The sequence below is a fragment of the Emydura macquarii genome, unplaced genomic scaffold (assembly GCF_026122565.2).
Source record: "Emydura macquarii macquarii isolate MOO-44397 ecotype Brisbane River unplaced genomic scaffold, CSIRO-AGI_Emac_v2 contig_499, whole genome shotgun sequence".
In the NCBI taxonomy this organism is placed as follows: domain Eukaryota; kingdom Metazoa; phylum Chordata; order Testudines; family Chelidae; genus Emydura; species Emydura macquarii.
Window position 1 is genome coordinate 1,307,264 of NW_027130636.1, and position 20,287 is coordinate 1,327,550.

General features: G+C 44.9%; 1 protein-coding gene across 8 annotated transcripts in view; it reads left to right on the forward strand.

The window, feature by feature from the left end:
• The window catches only part of EPHB1 (EPH receptor B1), a 351,973-nt gene that overhangs the window by 179,741 nt on the left and 151,945 nt on the right, over nucleotides 1–20,287 (forward strand). Inside the window, exon 4 of one of the 8 annotated variants that reach the window (XM_067538722.1) lies at nucleotides 8,356–8,426. The exons of the other annotated variants lie outside the window; for them this stretch is intronic. Within the exon in view, the coding sequence (XP_067394823.1) occupies nucleotides 8,356–8,426 (71 nt within the window). The remainder of the gene's footprint in view (nucleotides 1–8,355; nucleotides 8,427–20,287) is intronic. 8 annotated transcript variants of the gene reach the window in all.

The following is a 20,287-nucleotide window of genomic DNA, read 5'->3' on the forward strand; positions in this document are numbered from 1 at the left end:
GATTCGTACAACAAGAGCTTCATTCCAATTTGTCACTGACTCCACATATTTGCTGTTTGATATTTAAACATGGCAGCCATCCATGCACGCATCAGATATTTTAGCCCTACCGTGTAACTACAAGACCCAGCTTTTAGCTAGGTTTAAACCCCGGCGCAACAGTCTCCTTTGTCCGGGAGGCTACAACTACTGTCTTTTAATCTTTGCCCATTTCCACCACTGGGGGGAACAGGCAGGCCAGTTTTACTGATCATCTTGCTTCAGTGAGCTTTTAAGGAGTCGATGGCTTTGAATCGACGTACTTTTAAAAAAAAAATTAATTTTTCTTAAATGATGTCTTAATGAAGACATCCATTAACACTCATCATACTTTCACAAGGAAAATGTCCAGAAAAATCTTGTTTAAAAAGTCTTCTAATGAGTATGATGGGTTTTAATGGAGGTCTTAATTAGACATGATTAGCCAAAGTGGATTTAGGCCTGTCCCTTCCTGTTCAGATGCATGGAGCACACCTGGAAAGATTCAGAGCAGCAAGAGAGCTGATATTTGCTGTTATGGGGAAAAGGGGAGAGCATCCTTCCCAGAATTCCCTCTCATCCTGCTTCCCCCTGGTTCCAGGAACAGTAGAAAGGGAGTTCAGAGCCCTTCTGAAGCATTGTGGGCTGCTTAGTGTAATACTTTATGTGCTAAAAGGACAACAAACTGGGAAGGCAAGTGCATGCAGGGAATGGAGAGGAGAGGAGCTAGTGGTGATGGTCTGGACTCAGGCTATATCTGCCCGCTCCCTGACTACATGGTTCAGAGTGGTGTTTTCTCACCTTGGAGGGGTTGCTGCTGTTTCATGCTGTGCTGTTGTGGTGGGCGCTGGCTGCCTTCTTGGAGTTTGTTGCTTCCTGCTTTTGAATTTAGCATGCTGCCATTCTGTGCTGGCTTAGACACACTGCGCCACAGGGTAGCACGTTAAATTCCAACACCTGATGGACCCGTGGATCCAAAGTTGGGCACTGAAAACCTGGCATTGAGAGAGAGAAATATCCGTGGACTTCATGTGCCATTGCTTGGAGGGTTCTCCAAATCCTGCGACCTCCCTGGAGATTTCCCTGTAGCTCTGTATGCAAACTCAAGTCTCCGCTATCACCATAATGTTCCTCCAGGTCTCAGGTTTTTGCGTTTGCCGGGGGTCTGAGTGCTGGGAACAAGGTTAATGTGTATTCTTATGCAGGCCCCCATTTCCCTGCTTCTATTTTGTTTTAAGCCACCATTTGAGCACAGGGTAAAAACAGATGAAAAATAATGTAGCGAGAAAACACTGTTTCAGATCATGAAACTCAAAGAGAAAATGCCCCCAGCCATCCACCCGTGGAAGCAAATGAACTCAAAAAGCAGATGTTTGGGGCAAAGAAGACAACATATTTGTTCCACTAACAGTAGGAGCGTCAATCGGCTGTGACCTAATAACATCTATAGAAAGACTGTTCAGGAGAAAATGTTCTCAACATAGTTATTCATTCATTACATATATTTTATCGTGGGTCTGTGAGAGGTGAGAAGAAGGCCTGAAAGCCATAAATGTGGTGTTGCTTTTCCTTGCGTGCAGCTTATCTTAGAAGCATACTGTCAGTGAGTTTTTCCTTTTTTAATGAGAACTTTTGAGTGTCATATTGATTCTCACCTTAAAAAGAAGCCACATTGATTTTTCCAGGGGATTTTTCATGAGCTTATTTAAAAGTGGAGGAATAAAGCTGTTTCAAAACTGTTGACTTTGTTCTACTGAGTCAACAGTCAATATTGGAAACTTTCTGTAGTAGTTTAAGTGCTTGGGGAACTTCTGATGCCTTGTCTAATACGGCAGGTGACAGGCTTCATATGAGGGGCAAGATCCTGGAGTGACGTGCTCAAAGGATGAGTTAATTGTTGAGTGCAGGACGGTTTGGACAGAGGGTAACTGAGCCATGTCCAGCCTCTGTGGGTTTGCTTGACATCACTGGGGTAGTGGCCCGTCAGTGCCGTGTTTGTGGCACTATAGGACCACATCATGCCTAGGGCAGTCTAGTGCCACACCACGCCGATGGCATTCTAGTACCATGCCGGGCCGGTGGCACAGTATAAATAATAAAGATAAGAAGATGAAACAAACAAATCCTCTTCCTCAATGTGTTTTCTCTGTATGAACATAGCAGTTAGGATCCCCCTATCTAACCTGCAAGGCGATCATCCCTCAGTATTTTCAGTCCCTTTCTCTCCTGTAAATAGCAGCGATTGCTTTTCTGACAGACGGGGCCCTTAGACTGGGGTATGGCTATTGAAGCAATGCACCTACTAAAATACATTCCCAGCAATGAGATATAGATCAATATAGCATGAAATAGCTATTAACAAACCATGAGAATTGCAATGATGGGGTGTGGGTGGAGTTCTCACTTTCATTGTCGTACGTATGTTTTACTGTAAACAGTGGGCCTGCATCAGTTATCCCAGCCATTAATAATGCTGAGGAAGGACGGTAGGGTTCAAAGCCATCTTTGCTCCACCCCTTTCGGCTTTGTGTCAGAGGCAGTTGGCCTAGAGAATCGTGTGCTTGGGTTGGAACTTAAGAAACCTGGTTTCCCTCCTCTGCTTTGCCACTGTGTAATCCTGGCCAAGTCATTTCCGCTTTCTGTGCCTCAGTTTCTTCACCTGTCAGATAAAGCTAATGATACTGACCTTACTCTGAAATGTACTGATGAGAAGTGTTAGGTTTTATTAAGTGTTCTTCAGTTTGTCTAGATAGTCAGGGCCGTTTAAAGCCGCTAACTAGAGTTTAAGTCCAACCTTTCTTCACACATCCAGCCTAGCTACAGCTTGGTACCAATGGACCAACTTTTCCCCCAGCTGTATTTAGACAATAACAATAAGCAGATACAAGTTGGTGCTTCACTAAAGGTGTCTGCTACAACTGACAGATACATGGTGCACTGAAGCGGAGATGTTTATTTTTTGATGTGGTCACAGGCCATAATTGGAGCAGCACCTCCTATTCTATTAGTGTTATTGCTGTTACATCACCTCTAACGGAGAGTGGAACCTTTACACTTTCTAAAGCAGCTGCCTGGATTCTCTCTTCATGCAGAAGGATTCCGAGCTGGAGGTCATGGCTGAATATTTTGTGCCTATTTTAAACTTGTTTTTATGCTTCACTTTTTGGCTTTCCAAAGCCTTTTTGAGCATGACTCAGTTGTAATTTCAACAATAAAACTGGAGGCAGTCAGGTGGTGTATCCAGCAGCTGGACTTGCCCATCTGAGGGAGGGCCTCATTGCTGACTTTTGCATATGATGGCACGCCATAACATTAACAAAAGTAAAGGCATCCAGCCCTTGATAGTTGCTTGGCTGAGGAGAGGGAGTTCTGGCACCCTAATTGCTAAGGAAGGGATCTGGTCTTCAGCTGATGAAATTAAAGGGAATTTTGAAGGACAGTCGGGGTCTGTATGATTCAGTTTGAGGTTGTCGTCATCCCAAAGGGATGTAGCCTTTTTGCAGATCGAATGCGACCCAGATTGATCTCCAGTCAGGTGATCTGACTGGGTATTTTTTACAGCCCTCACGGGTGATCTTGTCTTACTACCAAAGCTTTTGATGCACGTGGTTGCTGGCCATGTGGCAGCATTCCTACGGACTTAGGCCTGACTAGATAATCATAACGGTCCTTACTAGCCTTAAATCTGTGCATGTATACAATGGAAGGGGCAGAGCTCTGTGAGGCTGGGTGGGATAGGAGATGCACAAAAAGCCATCTCTCCCCAGTCTGTGGAAGAGCCAGGTGTTCTAGCAGGCCCTGAGCCTGGACTGCTGATGCCTGGACTGCTTCCCTACCTAGCCTATTGTCCAGGAGGAGGCAGGACGACGTTGCAGCAGAAAGAGCCATGTGAACCACTCCACTGGATGGTGCTGAGTTTGCAGCCCACTCCCAGGCATGCTGGGGAACCCTGAGAAGGATTAGATCACTGTCCCTCCCGGTGCTGCAGCTCTGAGATGCCTCCAATCCCCTCCCCTCCCCCGGGCTCAGGCCTGAGTGTAAATCACACAGGCTAACCCTGCGCTTGTGAGGTTTGACGTAGCTGACGTGGTAGTAAAAGCGGCATTGCCAGCCTCGGCTGTCCAAGAAGCAAGAGTCAGGACTCAAAAACCATGAGGCTGGCTGAAAAATAAGATTTAAAAAATCAAATCAATGGGGTGTTCTTTTCCCCTTGCAGTCTGCTTTCTGGGTCTTTGGCACACACGGGAGTCACGTTTTCACACTTTTCTCTCAACCTGGAGTACTAAAACTTACTGTATTTTTCTAAAGCACCAGCTGTGCCTCTTCTATACTCACTTCACTCCAGAAGCTGGGGCTTTACGGAAAATACCAAATTTCGCGAGACTCATGATAAATTGCAAGAGTGGTTATACTCTGAAAGATCCATACACAGTACAGGGAGAGAACCTAGAGTCCTGACTGTGTCTTTGCTGTCTTTGCTGTACATGGGAGTTTTGCCTGAGTAAGAATTTCCAGGGATCTGGTGCATTAGTACTAATGGAGCTGCCCTTTAATACTCTGACTGCCAGCCTGGGTTCATATTGCACCAATACTGGAGGTGGTATCCAGCCGCCTTGCCCTTTGTGCACGTAAGTTAACCAAGTGTATGGGTTAATTCCCTTTTGCCCCACCTCTGCAAGAGAAACACTCTGGGAGATTATTACATGGTGCTAAAGGAGCCCGGAACACGCTGCACAAACATGATTAAATTCAATGAAAGACATTGTGTGGAAAAAATACCCTTTGTCTGCGACAGGACAAAAGCACCTCAAGGAAGTGGGAAGGAAAGGTAAGGAATATAAGGCTAACATTAGTCATAGCAAAAACCACTGGGAAACATGGAGGTGGGAATGCACTTCAGGTGATTTTTAGAAGGGGGTAAAATGACTTGAAACAGATGCATGAGGGGGGGGGAGGGGAGTGAATTCCTTACTTTATAACCCACCCAGCAAAGGTACTGTGTCTTTGCAACCTAAGGCACAGTTGTTGTATCTCTAAAAAGGTTAGGGCTGTGTAATCAAAGAAAGAATGAAAGGAACCTGTCAGGACAAGACACAGCCAAGATCACAGAAAGAGAAAAAGAAAGAGACCAACAAACGATTAAATTAGGGCACATTCCTGAAGTTTCTACTTGTACTTTTTCAGGCACAATTCCCACTGACTCCATAAAACATCAGCCATTACCCAGTTTGTATCTCATTCTGCTGATGACAAATTGAGGGATGCTTTGGGATAGGCTCGCGGCATTTTAAAAGAAGTTGTTTTTCACTCGCAACGTTTGGTTTCTCTGAGGATGTGCCGGGAGAAACATGAACACAGCGATTAAATCAAACGATCTCTTATGTGCTTCAATATTAATTTAAGGAAGGAGGAAGGACGGTGGAGCCATGAGAAAAAATTCCTCAGACTTTAGCAAGGAGGATGCCCTCACGTCCCAGGTATAATTGAGATCTTGTCCATCACAAAATAAAAAACAGACAAATGTTCAAATGCGGGTGCTTAAAGTTAAGATGCCGAAATCCATACATAACCCCTAAAAAAGAGGCCTGATTTTCAAAGCTGCTAAGTACCCGCAGTTCTCATGGGAAGTCCCTCCATACAAACAGCAAACAGGGAAAAGGTAATAGAAGGGATGCCATAAAAATCATATAGTTGCTTTTGAACTGTAAGTGCAGCGGACACACAGAGAGGGGCTGCGTGTGCACGTGTAACATTTGCAAATACTACAAGAGTCCGGTAGCACTTTAAAGACTAGCAAATTTAATTTCTGCAGGCATAAGCTTTCGTGGGGTGTAACTCACTTCGTCAGATGCAAGAAATAGAAATCAAATGGCAGGTGTATATATATACATCCAAGTTGAAGGAACAACAATGGGGAAGTAGTTGAAGCCTATTCACAACCGTTGATTAGGATGGGAGAATGTGTGAACAGAGAATTACTTCTTGTAATGAGAGAGCCATTCCAAGTCCCTGTTTAAACCCAGTTTGATTGTGTCAAGTTTGCAGATCAGTTCAAGCTCAGCAGTTTCTCCTTGAAGTCTGTTTTTTTTGTAAAAGTATGGCAACTTTCAAGTCATTTACAGAGTGTTCTGGGAGATTGAAGTGCTCTCCGACTGGTTTATGGATGTTTCTATTTTTTATATCTGATTTGTGTCCATTTATTCTTTTGCGTAGTGACAGTCCGGTTTGACCAATGTACATGGCAGAGAGGCATTGCTGGCACATGATGGCATATATTACATTAGTAGATGTGCAGGTGAATGAGCTCCTTATGGTGCCACACATTTGGGCTGAGGCTGGAGATGGGGCTCTAGGACCCTGCAAGGTGGAAGGAGAGAAATGGTGTACCTTAATGTGCCCAAGAACAGGATAACAAGACACAAGATAAAAGTGTGTCCACACTGACTACACAATGTGTCACCATGCACCCTGACGGGATTCACCGCAAAAGTGTGCATCGGACTGCAACTTGCAGCTGCAACAGGCAGTGTCGGAATGCAACGGCAGCGGCTGTGCTGCAGCAGGACACGGTTGTTGGTAATGCAGCACAAGGGGGATGCGTTGCGGCGCAGGGTGTTTGGATGCAACCATTTTAATCCCATTCGACCTGACAACATGGGTTTTCATCCGCATGAAGGAATGGGCTGGAAAATGCGATGGCGCAGTGTGACCCTGCGGCATGCCGCTGTCCAAGCAAAGAACATCATTCCACACTGTGCCCTTAACAAGTGCCATAGGAAAACTTTTTAACGTGTGGTGTGGGATAATAGAAGAGCGAGCCAGGTACTGTGATGTGACTCATTACAGTGGAACATGACTCTGTAAACAGGTTCAATGTACCATCTGTCATCTTCAAGGAGCTTCTCCCCCTGCTTTTTTTTTTTTTTTTTTTTTTGATGAGGGGTTTTCCTCCTTAGGTGGCAGAAACTTAGACACATGGGCCTGAATCCATCCCTGTGCTGGTATTCCTGGTGCCTGGCCCTTGGGGCAGTCCTAACTCTTGCCCTGGCTCCATTTACTGCTGTGGGCTCTCCTGCGGGGGAGGAGTGGAGAGCCTGCCGGACCAACACGGCTACAGGAACACTGCATGCATTCTGGTTGTGGACATGCAGGGAGGATGCTATCTGTGCTAGGGGTATCTTTCAGGGATCTTTACTGATGCTGCTTACATATTTCTTCTAGCTACATCAGCGTCAAGCAGGAGCAGCACACCTCTAAGTTCCTCCCCAGGTCACCTGTTTAAGCATGGACGTGCATAGCCAGTGTTCATAGGCACATGCAAACTTACTTTGATTTGCATGCAAAAGTAATTAAGATCTATTGACAGGCCCACAGTCTCTGCTTCCTCTGAGTTAAAGCACCAAAGGGGACATCTGACTCCAAAATCACTTTGAAAATGTTTCCTTTGTTTTGTTTTTTCTTTGCGTTTTACATTTTATAAAGTTACAAAGACGACTGAAGGTAACCGCAGCCAACTGTGCTAGCCGAGGTCGCAGATCTCAAAAGAGAATTAATCAAGGATTAATATGAAAAGACAAGACAGAAGATGGCAAATCTTATCTGACAAATAGCGAGCCTGAATCTGCCATCCTTACCCATGTTAAGGAGCACTTACTCACATGAGCAAGTCTGTGACACCCAATAGGACGTTGCGTGTGGATAAGAACAGCTGGATGCCAGCGTGGATGGCAGAATGAGGCCTATGGTTATCATAATCACTCTGCCTCCGTATTTAATTTGCTCACAAGCTCTTACTCACATGTTGTTATTTAACATAACTTATAGTTAGAGACCCCAAAGTGCAAATCATGTTTCACAGCTAAGAAATGCTTCCAGAGCTGCCTACGTACAGTAAATCCCCATCATCTCGTATGGTTTTATCTTATGTGCAGCAGATGTTAATAAGAGAGAAGTGATTTGTTTTGCAATGCTAACGGGGCGCGCAGGCAAAGATTTACGTTTTGAGCTGTAGACTGTGCCAAGCAGAGCTGGCAGTTTGCTGTCCAAGCCTCTTTTTCAGAGATGGGTTGATCACAACTGGAAATTGAGTCTCCCAACCCTTGCAGATAGGACAGATATGTTGTTTTTGGTGTTTGTTCTAAAGAACAGAAGCCCTGTTTAATGCCATTCACAAAACGCTGTTCCCCAAAACGGTGCACAAAATGTCATGTGCAGCTAGGAAGGGATGTTTGTTGTCAATAAATAAGAAGCAACTGATCCGTTTGCAATTACTAGCCCCCAAAAAACTTTCCCTGCTTTTTGTTTTTTTGTAAATCTGCTGCTGTTTGCCCCTTGCAGCGACCTTCCCCAGGGGCCTGTCGCCCAAGGCAGGAGTAACATCAGTCCACACCTATGAAACCATTTCTTTGGTATGTAAATGCACCCTACTGCATGCTTAAAATGTGTGTTGCTTGAAAATGTACACTGTCATTATTCTTTCATTACAGTGACCCTTCCCACTGTGTTTGCAATACTGCCTGCAAATTGCTTCAAAATGTGCTTCAGTCAAGCTAACAGTAGCCTCTGAAGCAATAGGATGGCATTTATATCACAACTGAGCCACACTAAATTACCTTAATCTGTTGCTTTCCCCCAATTTCCCTTGGAGCACCTGGGGCGATAGGAATCTGAGTTTGTTTGTCCCACCTAAGCCTCTTTCTCCTTTAAACTTTCACATGGGTGCTGCCTTATAGCAGTAGAGAAAGATGCCAGCTCTGTTCTCTCTGCCTTTACAAAGCATCTCATGAGAAGAGCAGAGGACGTGAAGCCTTGTTCAGTTGGATTTGGCAACCGTTTCATCTCTCCTGGGAGGTGGGCTATCCTTTGAATGCAGGGTTCTTTTGGCACACCAGTACGGGATTTGCTGTCTGAAGAGCTACAAGGGCAGTGGTTCTCCCTCCACTCCTGGTTCCTGATCCATCCAGCCGGTTCTTTTAAAAGCCAGTGGCCTCCCGCAGCTGTGGGAGAACGGCTCTCTCCCAGCAGCTAAAGGAGCAGCAGGTACCAGGGGTGAACTTGGTGGGGCGGAGAGCTAAGATGGAAAGCTGGGTTCGGAAGGAGGGGTGCACCTGCTACTCATCTGATGAAAGGCAGCATTAAATCTTCCCACTGCTGGCTTCAGGGTGGAGAGAGACGGGGGTGGGGGAAGCCTCAGGGAAAGAGAATGGGAGAAGAAGAGGGACTAGGGGAGAGAGAAAGTATATAGGGGAACTAATAAAGGGGGACCCCGAGGGAGAGAGTAAAATAATAGCTGACTCTGAGCCAACTGAGCAACTAGCTAAGGGAGAGGGAAGGGCTGCTCCCAGCACACGCTGAAGGGGGAGAGCCATGTGCAGTCCAGATATTGTGACATTTCTTGCAGGTGCAAGCGAGTGAGGGGTTCCTGTGTGGAGGGCGGGGAGGAGCGATTGTCTCCGTGGAGAAGGGCGGTGATCCTTAGTGCTGCTCAGTGACAGACTCCGAAGCAGGGCTTCGTATCCAAACTGCCAGGGGAGGAAAAAGCCCAAGTGTTTTTTGTTTTAAAGTCATAGTTAATAATAAAAATGTAGGCAGTGACCAGCAACTGCCCACTTATTTAACTGAAGTGCCCAGTCGTAACCAGCCAGCAATATTAATATAAGTGCACAAAATAGCCACCCGAAACGTAGGGTCATAGGCCCTCTGCCAAGGAAATCTAGTACAAAATGCAATAGGAGCAGCAGCGTACATAAATTCAGTTACATTCACTTACCTGGGGCTAACGTGCACAGGTAAAATTGCCCCCTTGGAAGTTGTCTGTAGGACCTGCAGGAGGCTCAGCATTTTTGGAAACTGAGCCACTTATTTAGACACAAAAGGTTGCAGGTAGGGGCTTAACTTCAGGCTCTGAAGTTTGAAATTTGCGGCCAAAGTGTTTTGCAGAAAATCATTGGTGCCAGCCACACGGGTCCCAGCTACTGTGACACACCAGCTCTATGCTTCAACAGATTGCTCTGACAGGCAGGCCCAGATTGGTTATTTGGCCTGATATCTCCCCCGCTAAATGATCCTATCGTGCTGGGCCAGGCCAGGCAGCTGGGAAGGGTTGTCCAGTGCACATGGGAGAGCTCAGCTGGAGCAAAGCAGCGGCGCAGGGAGGACCATGGCCCGCTTTGAGCTTCCAGGAGCATGGCAGGGAGAAGTCCCAAATCCCTTGCTCTGGGCATACCCACTTGCTCTCCTAAGCACTTTCAATTAAGCGGAGTCTTTCAGAGAAGAAGAACTTTCTGAAAATGATAAAGGGTGAGGAGAGAGAATTAGACACACCATTCCACGTTCAACAGTGCATCCGTTAGAAAACTGAGCACTGGGTGTCCTTCGGAACGGCTCTAGCCTGAGTTTATCGCAAATCATTCCAGCTTTCCTCCGTGCTCATAGCCTTGGTCTAAATGACAGCACCAGCTCTCACGTGGATTTTGTTTGTCTGTTTGTTGCACAGCACAGTTATATGATGGACCTGGCTATTTTTTTTTTTTTCACGGTGTCTGAAATTTGCTCACCTGCCGTTCCCACGGCGGCCATCATGGTGCTTCAACAACTGCAACCCTGCAGCAGAATTTATGTTACCGGCGAGGACTAAAAAAAAACCAGAGACTTTATGAAAAGGGATTGATCTGTTCTTCCCAGTGGCTCATGGGAATCTAAGCAAGCGTGATGTCAAACGTCCCACATCCAGGATGTTTGCCCTACATTTGTCCTTGCCTGCTCATCACACAGAGGCTCTTTTCCTGATCTTTGAACCTACTCTTAATTAACAACACAGGAAGGCTGCGGAAGAGCTAGGACTTGAAGCCAGGTCTCCTAAGCTAGCACCCTACTCTCTGGACTGTCTTTCCTCTCACCCTGCCCTGGTGAATAATGGCTACTCTTGTAAAAATCAAAGGGTGAGATCCTGGCCTTCACTGGAGTCAAAGGGAGTTTTTGGCCTGATATCTTCCCCTATAAATGATCCTATCCTGCTGAATCCTATCCGTGTGGCTGACATCAATACAACCTGGATTCCATTCAAATCTTTTCCAGCACAATTCATAAACAGAAAATAAAGGAGGAAAAGCACCAGCTAACTTGCTTGCTTTGAACAATTTGCCCAGCTCTAATACAGCTTAAATGCTTGCAGTGCTGGGTCTTCCAAACTAGATATTATGCGCAGCCATCCCAGCCTTTAACATGTCCAGAAACTTGGCCTGGTACAAACCTTATCCTTGTCTCTCAGTACCAGTTTGAAAGAAAGAAAGTGTGTGTGTGTGTGTGTGTGTGAGAGAGAGAGAGAGAGAGAAGCTGAAGGTTTCTTTATTTTAACAGAAGCTCCTTCCTTTTCATTAGAATAATACATGTCGTCTCTTTTTTGTCCTCTATCCCTGTCCTTCAAACGGCTGCCTGCTGTTGCATCACCCTGACAGTGAATTAAGCGCTTGCACAGGATTTCTTGCCAGATGAGGAAAATTTCAGTGCCAAGATTGTTGACTCACAGCAATCTCTTCCCATTAAGTTGTTGGCTAAGTCTTCACCTTACTAACTTCTTTTTATAATTATGATAATGTAAAAGTTTCATGAAGCAGCCAGGGAATTCTTCCTTTAGCACTTACGTCATTTGGAAGCTTCTTTCAAAGCCTTGTTTAGAGAAGGAAACTAAGTGGCACTAGAAGCTTGAGACCTAAGAATATTTGGTTGATGACCTCCCAGTGCACTGCAAAAAAGCTTTATGAGAGGTCAGAGATGATGAGAAATGAGGATTCTTTACAGTGAGAGTCTAGTGTGGGGGCCAGATCGGTAGGTAACTCCTGACACTTGTTCTCAAGAATTTTCACTTGTAGCTGGAGATATCTATTGTCTAGAGGCAAGCAGGTACTAACCCAGAAACATTGTGCTTTGTGTCAGTGTGAGGCAATGTGCTAGATGTGCACCTGGGTGACTGTCTTGCTTCCCAAAAAAGGAAGTGGTGGACATCCACATCATTTTTCAGCCGTCTCCCTACCTGCACAGTCGATGGTATTAGGGGTAGGAATATGTGAATTTAAAACAGCGTGACAATCCAATTCAGATAGAGAAAAGTTCAGATACATATCTTAGCACTGTCCTAAATTCCTGGGCCTGCCCAACTGGGCTGCAAATGTAATTCACACTGACTTCCAGTTTCCAGTTAGGCCAGGAAGGAAACACCTTGAGAAAACGTTTTCTTATGTCACTTTGACTCCCACCAGCACCACATAGAAATAGGAAACGAAGAGCAATGTGAAAATGGAAAATAATAAATTATATCCAAACATTTTCAGATTTGCAAAACATTTTGCTTCGGTCTACAAATGAGCTTTGGATGCAGGTTCAAATTGGCTCTTATTTTATGAGAGCAGGTTTGCCTGTCGCTAATCAAGAGTAGGTTCAAAGGTCAGGAAGAGAGCTTCTGTGTAATGAGCAGAGAAGGACAAATGTAGGGCAAACATCAAGGATGTGAGAAGTTTGACATCACGCTCTCTTAGATTCCCATGGGAATTAGGGACAGCCAATTAGGGAATTAGGGACAGGCAAACGTAAAGCAGCAGTTTTCTGGGTGGAGCAGGCACGGAAGGTCCTGCACCTGCTTGCGAAGTGTACAGCCATTAGCCATATTAGTGTAATAAATCAGGGAGGGATAAACTGATAAAATGCTCCAAATTGAATTGCACCATCTACTGTGTAGGACTGTCCATTTAATAAATATCCACGCAGAGAGAAAGAGAGAATTAGGAGCTGGGAAATAATTAGTTTGTGGAGAAGACAGAGTTAGACTTTGCCTTCTCTCCTTCCTCAGATTTCTAAGTATCACAGACAGTCTGATCTGCAGTAGCTGTCTATCTGAGGCAGTCCCTGCCCTGAAGAGCTTTCAGTTGAAATAAACAGGACAGACAAAGTGGGGTGGGGTGATTGAATTTGCTTGTCCTGGACTGGGATGCAGGAGACTTGGATTGTGTTCTCAGCAGGCCAGCATTGCAAAGCCAGGTCACCTGAGTCCCAGTCTAGTGCGCTATGCAGTGGAGCACACATATCAGATTAAATCAAAAGAAATAGTTGGCATAAGTGATCAAAATAAATTTATTAGAACTGGTGAAAGTACAGATAAGGACAACATAAATGTTTATGTTTAGGGGTATGGAACAGATTCCATATGAGGAGAGATTAAAAAGAAAAGAACTATTCAGATTGGAAAAGAGATGACTGGGGGAGGGGGGGAATATGATAGAAGTCTATAAAACCATGAGTGGTGTGGAGAAAGTGAATAGGGAAGTGTTATTTACCCCTTCATATAACATAAGAACCAGGGGACACCCGATGAAATATATAGGCAGCAGGTTTGAAACAAACAAAAGGAAGTACTTCTTCACATAACTCACAGTCAATCTGTGGAACTCCTTGCCAGGAGAAGTTATGAAGGGCAAAAGAATAATTGGATAAGTTCATGCAGGACAGGTCCTTCCATGGCTATTAGCCAAGATGCTCAGGGATGCTACCCCATGCTCAGGGTGTCCCTAAACCTCTGACTGCCAGAAGCTGGGGCTGGACGATGGGGATGGATCCCTCAATAATTGCCCTGTTGTGTTCATTTCCTCGGAAGCGTCTGGCCCTGGCCACTGTCAGAAGACAGGACACTGGGCTGGATGGGCCATTGGTCTGACCTGCTATGGCCATTCTTACTTTCTTGCAAAAATTTCCTATGGTTGCTGTCAGCGGTATAGCTCTAGAGGTGTAATCACTGCTGGGGAGCATTGGTTCAGATGGGCTGCCAGTGTTTTAAGCATGTCAGTTAGACCTTCCTTGAGAAGAATTTGGTTGTTCAGCTGCACCAGGGTTTCCTAATATCTCTAACATCAGTGGAGGTGAATGTTGGGCTTTACCTCGGCTGCAGACTTCTGTCTGTCTTGTACCTGAGTTTAAAGGGCCAAGGGTTCATTTAATTCTGATCCATCCCTCTTCACATGAATGTGACTTTATATCAAACATGAGTTATTGGCAGATCAAAATCATTCTGTAAATCATAAGAAGGAGGGAGGAAAACAAAGTTCTCCTGGGCACGATAAAATAATAGTCATCTGAAAATAAAATCAGATTTAAAAAAAGAGAGAGAGCAGGGAGGTGAGAACAAAAAACAACGAGGAAAAAAAGAATTGAAAAAGGAAGATGAAAGTTTCAGAAATTGCTTCTCTGTGTTCCCAGGCTTTTCTGGCTCCTAACCGTTCTTGAGATTAGGGCTGATAATAGCTTCTCCACAGGCACATGGGAAATCAATGGAACTGGGTGCCAGGCAAGCTCCATTTAACTGCTTAGGGTAGAATAGGAGGTGTTATTAATAAAGAGACAAATTATACAAAATATATATAAATGATGTTCATCTGTAGAAGTAATAGAGAGAGAATAAATTGCACCCAGTTGCAAGAAATACGACTTTATTTTTATCTGCAGGTTTGGCTGAAGATATAAACCCCAAGAATGGAATTTGAACACTTTGTTCACATCCCTTGAAATAAAAAATATGCCTTGTATTGGGTACATTTTGAGAATAGTTTGTTGTCTATAAGGCTTATGTATTGACACAAGAACTAAAGAAACCCTATTATCAGAAGTTGTCTATACAAGTGTGCGTGCAGAACTTGGATTTCCAAGCTTTTGCGTGTTCTCATCAGGCAGTGAGAAGTGCATGAGTAACTCAGCAGTGGCTGAACCAATGTTTTTTCAGACCTGGTACATTGGGAGATCTCGGTAAGATCTAAAGGAATAAGCTATGTTTGAAGGAAATTAGTTCAATAGTTGTGGAAGATTTTCATGCTCATGCAAGATTCTCTATTAGATATCTGTGCTTGACCTAAATCTTTGATGGTGGGGGGCAGACATATATAGTTGACTTTGTTGATGCGTTTGTCTGCTGGCTGACAGACAGCTTTGGATGCTGGAGGTGCCACGAAATGTGGAACTGATCTAAATGTGTAAAGACTTTACAGGCATGGCAGAGACATTACTAAGAAATCCAAGAAGTCTGAGATAGTATGCACTTCTCCCTGGAGGCTGGGATGCTTCCCTAACACAACTGCACAGTTTTGGAAGCCCAGAGCTCTTGGATTGTATTCTCACCTCTTTCACTGGCTGCATTTTACAGATGGACAAACTGAGACTTCCAGAACCTGAGCTACTTGCCCTAGGTCATGCAGGAAGTCAGCGACAAATCCAAGACTAGAACTCAGGTCTCCAAGCTAGCTGGTCCAGGTCTAACCCCCAGGAGATCACAGCACCACTCAGGAATCCTTTCTGGGCCTCAGTTTCCCTAGCTGGAATATGGAGACAATTATTCTTACTTGCTGACCTCACAAAGTACCCACACCTGACCCTTTAGTTTATGCATAGCTGTCCATCACTTGACTGGTGGTCATATTTGTTGACTTGCCTGCCAAGAGCAGGAAAGACCATCCATTTCCCAACCGCCAGGCAGTGCAGTCGTCAGATCCCTGACAGACTGTACTTTTGTGAGGGCACCCAAACCTGGACGTGCTGGTAGGGTAGAGAAGGGCAGATTGCCTAATGGATAGTGCTTTCAACGGGGACTCAGGAGACCTGGGTTCTAGTCCCAACTCTCCCCTTGGCCTGCTGGATGACCTTAGGCAAATCACCTTACCTCTCCATGCCTCACTATCCCCATCTGTAAAAGGGGGATAACTATCCCGATCACCTTCAAAAAGCACTTCAAAATCAACTGGTTGAAAAGTGCTATATAGGAGCCATGGATGATTGTGCCACACCACGCCAGAGCCATTTCCAACAATCACACAGTGAGTGGTGTGTAGCACCGCTGTTGAGCAGCCAGCCAGCCAGCACCTGTGGGCTTGCTCGGGGCACATGTTGAAGGTTTGTCACTGAGAAAACGTGCAGGAGAGGCCTCCTTTGCATTCAGAAATCCCTTGTTTTTCAGTACGTGTGGCTACACCAGTGCTACTGATAATGTGAGCTGTAGTGTAGCCTGGTGCAGGGGATTTTACCATCAGGCCATCTAACCCTGAACAGCTTTAGATGACATGATGATACGTCCATAGCAGGCTGCATGAGAAGTGACAGCATGAGAGGTGCATGTAAATCAGTAATAAAACTACAGTAATCATTCAGACTCTCTGGTTACTCATTAGCTCACCATTCTCTGTCAATCCCCATCCCAAAAACCCCCCCACTTTTGCTTCACAGAACAATAATCATTCCATTGTTCCATTATGAATATTCATGGGAGAGCTCTCTTTATAAATTAATTATAATCAGTTACAGATAGTGGGCCCTTCTGGTTGGTGGAAATACGTAGGAGAGCGAATATCCACAAAATGATCATTTCCAGCCTCAGTAAATGAATCTTGCCTTTAAAGTTCTCAGCAACACATTAGTATTAAAACCAGCTGTTGCATTTCAGTCCTTGGTGATCTAAGTCCAAATCTACAGGCCTTTCTCCAAGAGGAGAAAGCCCATTCATCTGCTTTTCCCACAACTGTCTTCACACCCTCTTCTGTGCCAAGTTCTAGGCATGGATGGAGATCCCTGCCTTAGCTAGCTGGGAAAGCTCTCCTACTTCCAGGAATTCCTTGGGACCTACTTCTCTTGCGATACCTACAAGAAACGCTATGTCTATTGATGGAGATGCTGAAAGGCAGATATTTGCTGGTACATACGCATCTGATATTTAATCATTACATTTTTTTAAAGACTTTTATACCATCAGCTTGTACTTGTGGGGCTTGATCCTGCAAGATACCAAACACTCTGGCCAGACACAGGAGAGCGCTTAAGCATGAGCTCAGCATTGCACACTAAGGGATGTAGGCACCTACCGAGGGTGTCGGGTGGGCTTGAAAGCCTGAGCTATAGCTTGCGCTATAACGTCCACGCGGCTCTCGTCAATGTGCTACCTGGAACCCCGCTGGCATGAGTCTGTCTGCCATGGAGACAGACCCTAATGCACTGAATTCTGAAAGTTGAACCTGCGCTTTGGTGTTTCTCTGGATGAGGGCAGAGCCCTCAGCACCTTGTAGGATCCAGAGTCCATAGCTGTCCTTTGCAAGCATGTGAACTTTTTCCTGTTGTCCCCACTTCCCCTGCTGTGCTTGTCTCTTGTTAACCAGACTCACTTATAGCGTCCTGTCTGAAATTAGACTGTCAGATCTTAGAGGCAAGGACCATGCCAGCCTGTGGGTATGTGCAGTGCTTCCCCCCATGAAGTCCTGGTGTCTGGACAGGAGCCGCTGGATGCTAATATGCAGACACCTGCATGTATTGTGGTTTTGTCTCTGATCACGGGCGGGGTTTGTCCGGGCATATTTCTGTGTCTCCCCGTAGACGCTTTCTGTACATCTGTTTCAGTGTCTGGAGCTTATGCGCTTTATGTGAGACTGAGTCTACATCCATTCACTGCATTCAAGGGTATTCATGCTTCTGTGTGTATTTTTGTGTGGGAGAGCCTGTGCTTGTCTGTCTTTGTGTACCTGGGTGTGTCTGTGTGTTTGTTTTAGAGGTATCTGCAGGCATTGTAAACTCAGGTCTGACTCGTTAGCCAGACATGGCCGACATATCCTTTCTTGTGGATCGCTCCCCACTGAGCCATTCTTTACGGTATTAGTGCTAACTACACTCCGTCCTCGTCAAACATAATTAATAAGCATTTGATGTCTTCTAAATGGAAGGGATACTGGAGGGAGTGAGCAAACAGGACCAGGAAGAAAAGAAAAAGAGAGAGGATGCTTAATTAATTCCTGTTCGAAAGAGAAAATGCTGTTTGCTCCATTGCAAGCAAGGGATTTTCAGGTTACTCTTTTGGATTCCTTTGGCCAATTGCTTTATTTATTTGTATACTCATGGTGCCTGGGAGTCTTAGGGCTTGTTACTTGAGGTCACTAAGGAAACTTTATCAGAATTACCTTTAAGGCCACTTTAGTTCTGAATGAGACTGTCCAGTTTCAACTAATACACTTTTAATTTACACCTTTAGTTAATTCAGATTGACTTTCCTGAGGGTCCCCTGTAGACAAGCCCTCCGTCCTGGACCAGGAAGCCATTGAGCTAGGCCTGGTACAAACACAGAACAAAAAGACAGTCAATTTAGAAATCAAAACAAAAGCCTTTCTTGGGCCAGCTGGTCTACACTTAAAAATTTCATCGGCCTAGCTACGTGGCTCAGGGATGTGAAAACTCCATACCCCTGTGCCACCTCACTATGATAATGTAGCCCCCAGGGCAGACAGTGCTAGGTCAAATGAAGAATTCTTCTGTTGCCTTAGCTACCGCCTCTGGAGGAGGTGGATTGCCTACAGAGACAGGAGAATCTGTCCCGTTGCTGTGCTGAGCATACTGCTGTAGTGTTTGAAGTGTAGACATGCTCTCGGAGACTGGCACATTGTGCTGTCAGCTAGCTGTGGATGTTTTTACGGCACTGGGTCTCAACTTTTCCATACTGGGACCCTGTGTTCCAACAGCAAAGCATTTTTGCACCTCCCCTTCCATTTAGTTATAAAGAAAGCAAGGGTGGCTCTGAGCCCCTGACAGCTGCCTATTACCCCAGGATGAGTAAAGAGATTTGAGTTTTAGAGCAAGACTCAATCCACTGCCTGCCCTGTGTTTTCTTAAATCCTAAAGGGGAGTTTACTGGTTGCAAAGCAAAAACCAAATAGAGAACTCGCAACCGGTTTTAAATGCTTCACGATCATCCCCGTTCCCCTCTCCCTTTCACCTGGGGTTAGCAGGTTCCTTTTTGCTCCCTTGTGCACGTCCCCAGCACTGTTCTGTGAAACCCAAATTTTAGGAGAATGTCAAAAACCTTCAGAGGAGCAAATGCACACAAGGTTGCTCCAGAGCCGAGGGCCTGTCATGGTTATTAGTGCTGATACCTCCACGGAGCCAGGAATTTGAGCAGATACTGCCCTGGGGGTGGGGAGAAGAACTATTTTCCCAAGATACTTGGGAAGCTTTTTGTAGGTAACTAACTTTCATACTAAATAAATTAATCTATAAATGCATAGTGTATCAATGGTAGATTGTGTTAAACAGAGTATTGAAGCATGGGCCATTTCAGTCAGTATTCCTAGCTTCATTGCTTTTGAGGCCAGAAGAGACCATTAGATCATCTTTTCTGACCCCCTATATAATCCAGGCCAAAGGATTTCACTGTTACCCATGTACTTAGCGCCATAGCTTTCATTTGGCTAAAAAAATCTCACCCAGAAAGTCATCCAGTCTTGATCCAAGACATCAGGAGACAAAGAATCTACCACTCCCGTTGGTGGATTGTTCCATTGGTTAATAACGCTTGCTATTAGAAATCTGAGGCTTATTTCTAATTTTGAATTTGTCAGGCTTCAAATTCCAGTAATTGATTCTTGTTCTGGCTTTCTCCACTTGATTACAGGGCCCTTTAGAGCTTGCCATTTTCTGCCCATGAAGGTGCTTATACTCTATCATCAAGTCACCTCTGAATCTTCTTTTGATAAAATAACCAGACTGAGCTCTGGAAGTCTCTCACTGTCGGGCATTATCTTCAGCTCTTATGTCGTTTTTGGATCTTTTCTTCACCCTCTCCAGTTTTTTAACATTCTTTTTCAAATGTGGACACCAGAACGGTATCCAGTATACCTGTATTGGTCTCACTGATGCCATATACACATGTAAAATCACCTCCCTGTTTATACAGGAAAGGATTGCATTAACCCTTTTTGCCACAGTGTTATACAAGCGCTTGTGTTGAGTTGCTTATCCATGCTGACCCCTAGGAGTCTCTTCTTTAGGATACAGCCCTCCATCCTGCAGGCATGGTTTGCATTCCTCGTTCCTAGGTGTATGACCTTGCCTTTTGCCATATTAAAACATATTTTGAATGAGTCAGCTTAACAAGCAATCCATGTCGCTCTGTGTAACTGCCCTCTTCTCATAATTATTTACCTCTCTGCCAATCTTTGTGTCCTTCACAAATTATCAGCAGAGATTTTATGTTTCCCTCCAGATCGCTGATGAAGATGTTGAATAGTGCCAGACCTACAACCAAGCCCTGTCAAGTGCCATAAGAAACACCCCCTATTCAGTGATGATTCCCCACTGACAACTATTTTTTGAGATCTGTCAGTTAGCCAGTTTTGAAGCCATTTAACGTGTGCTCCGTTGATACTGCGTAGCAGAATTTTTAAATCAGAATGTCATGCAATACTAAGGCAAATACTTTACAAAAATC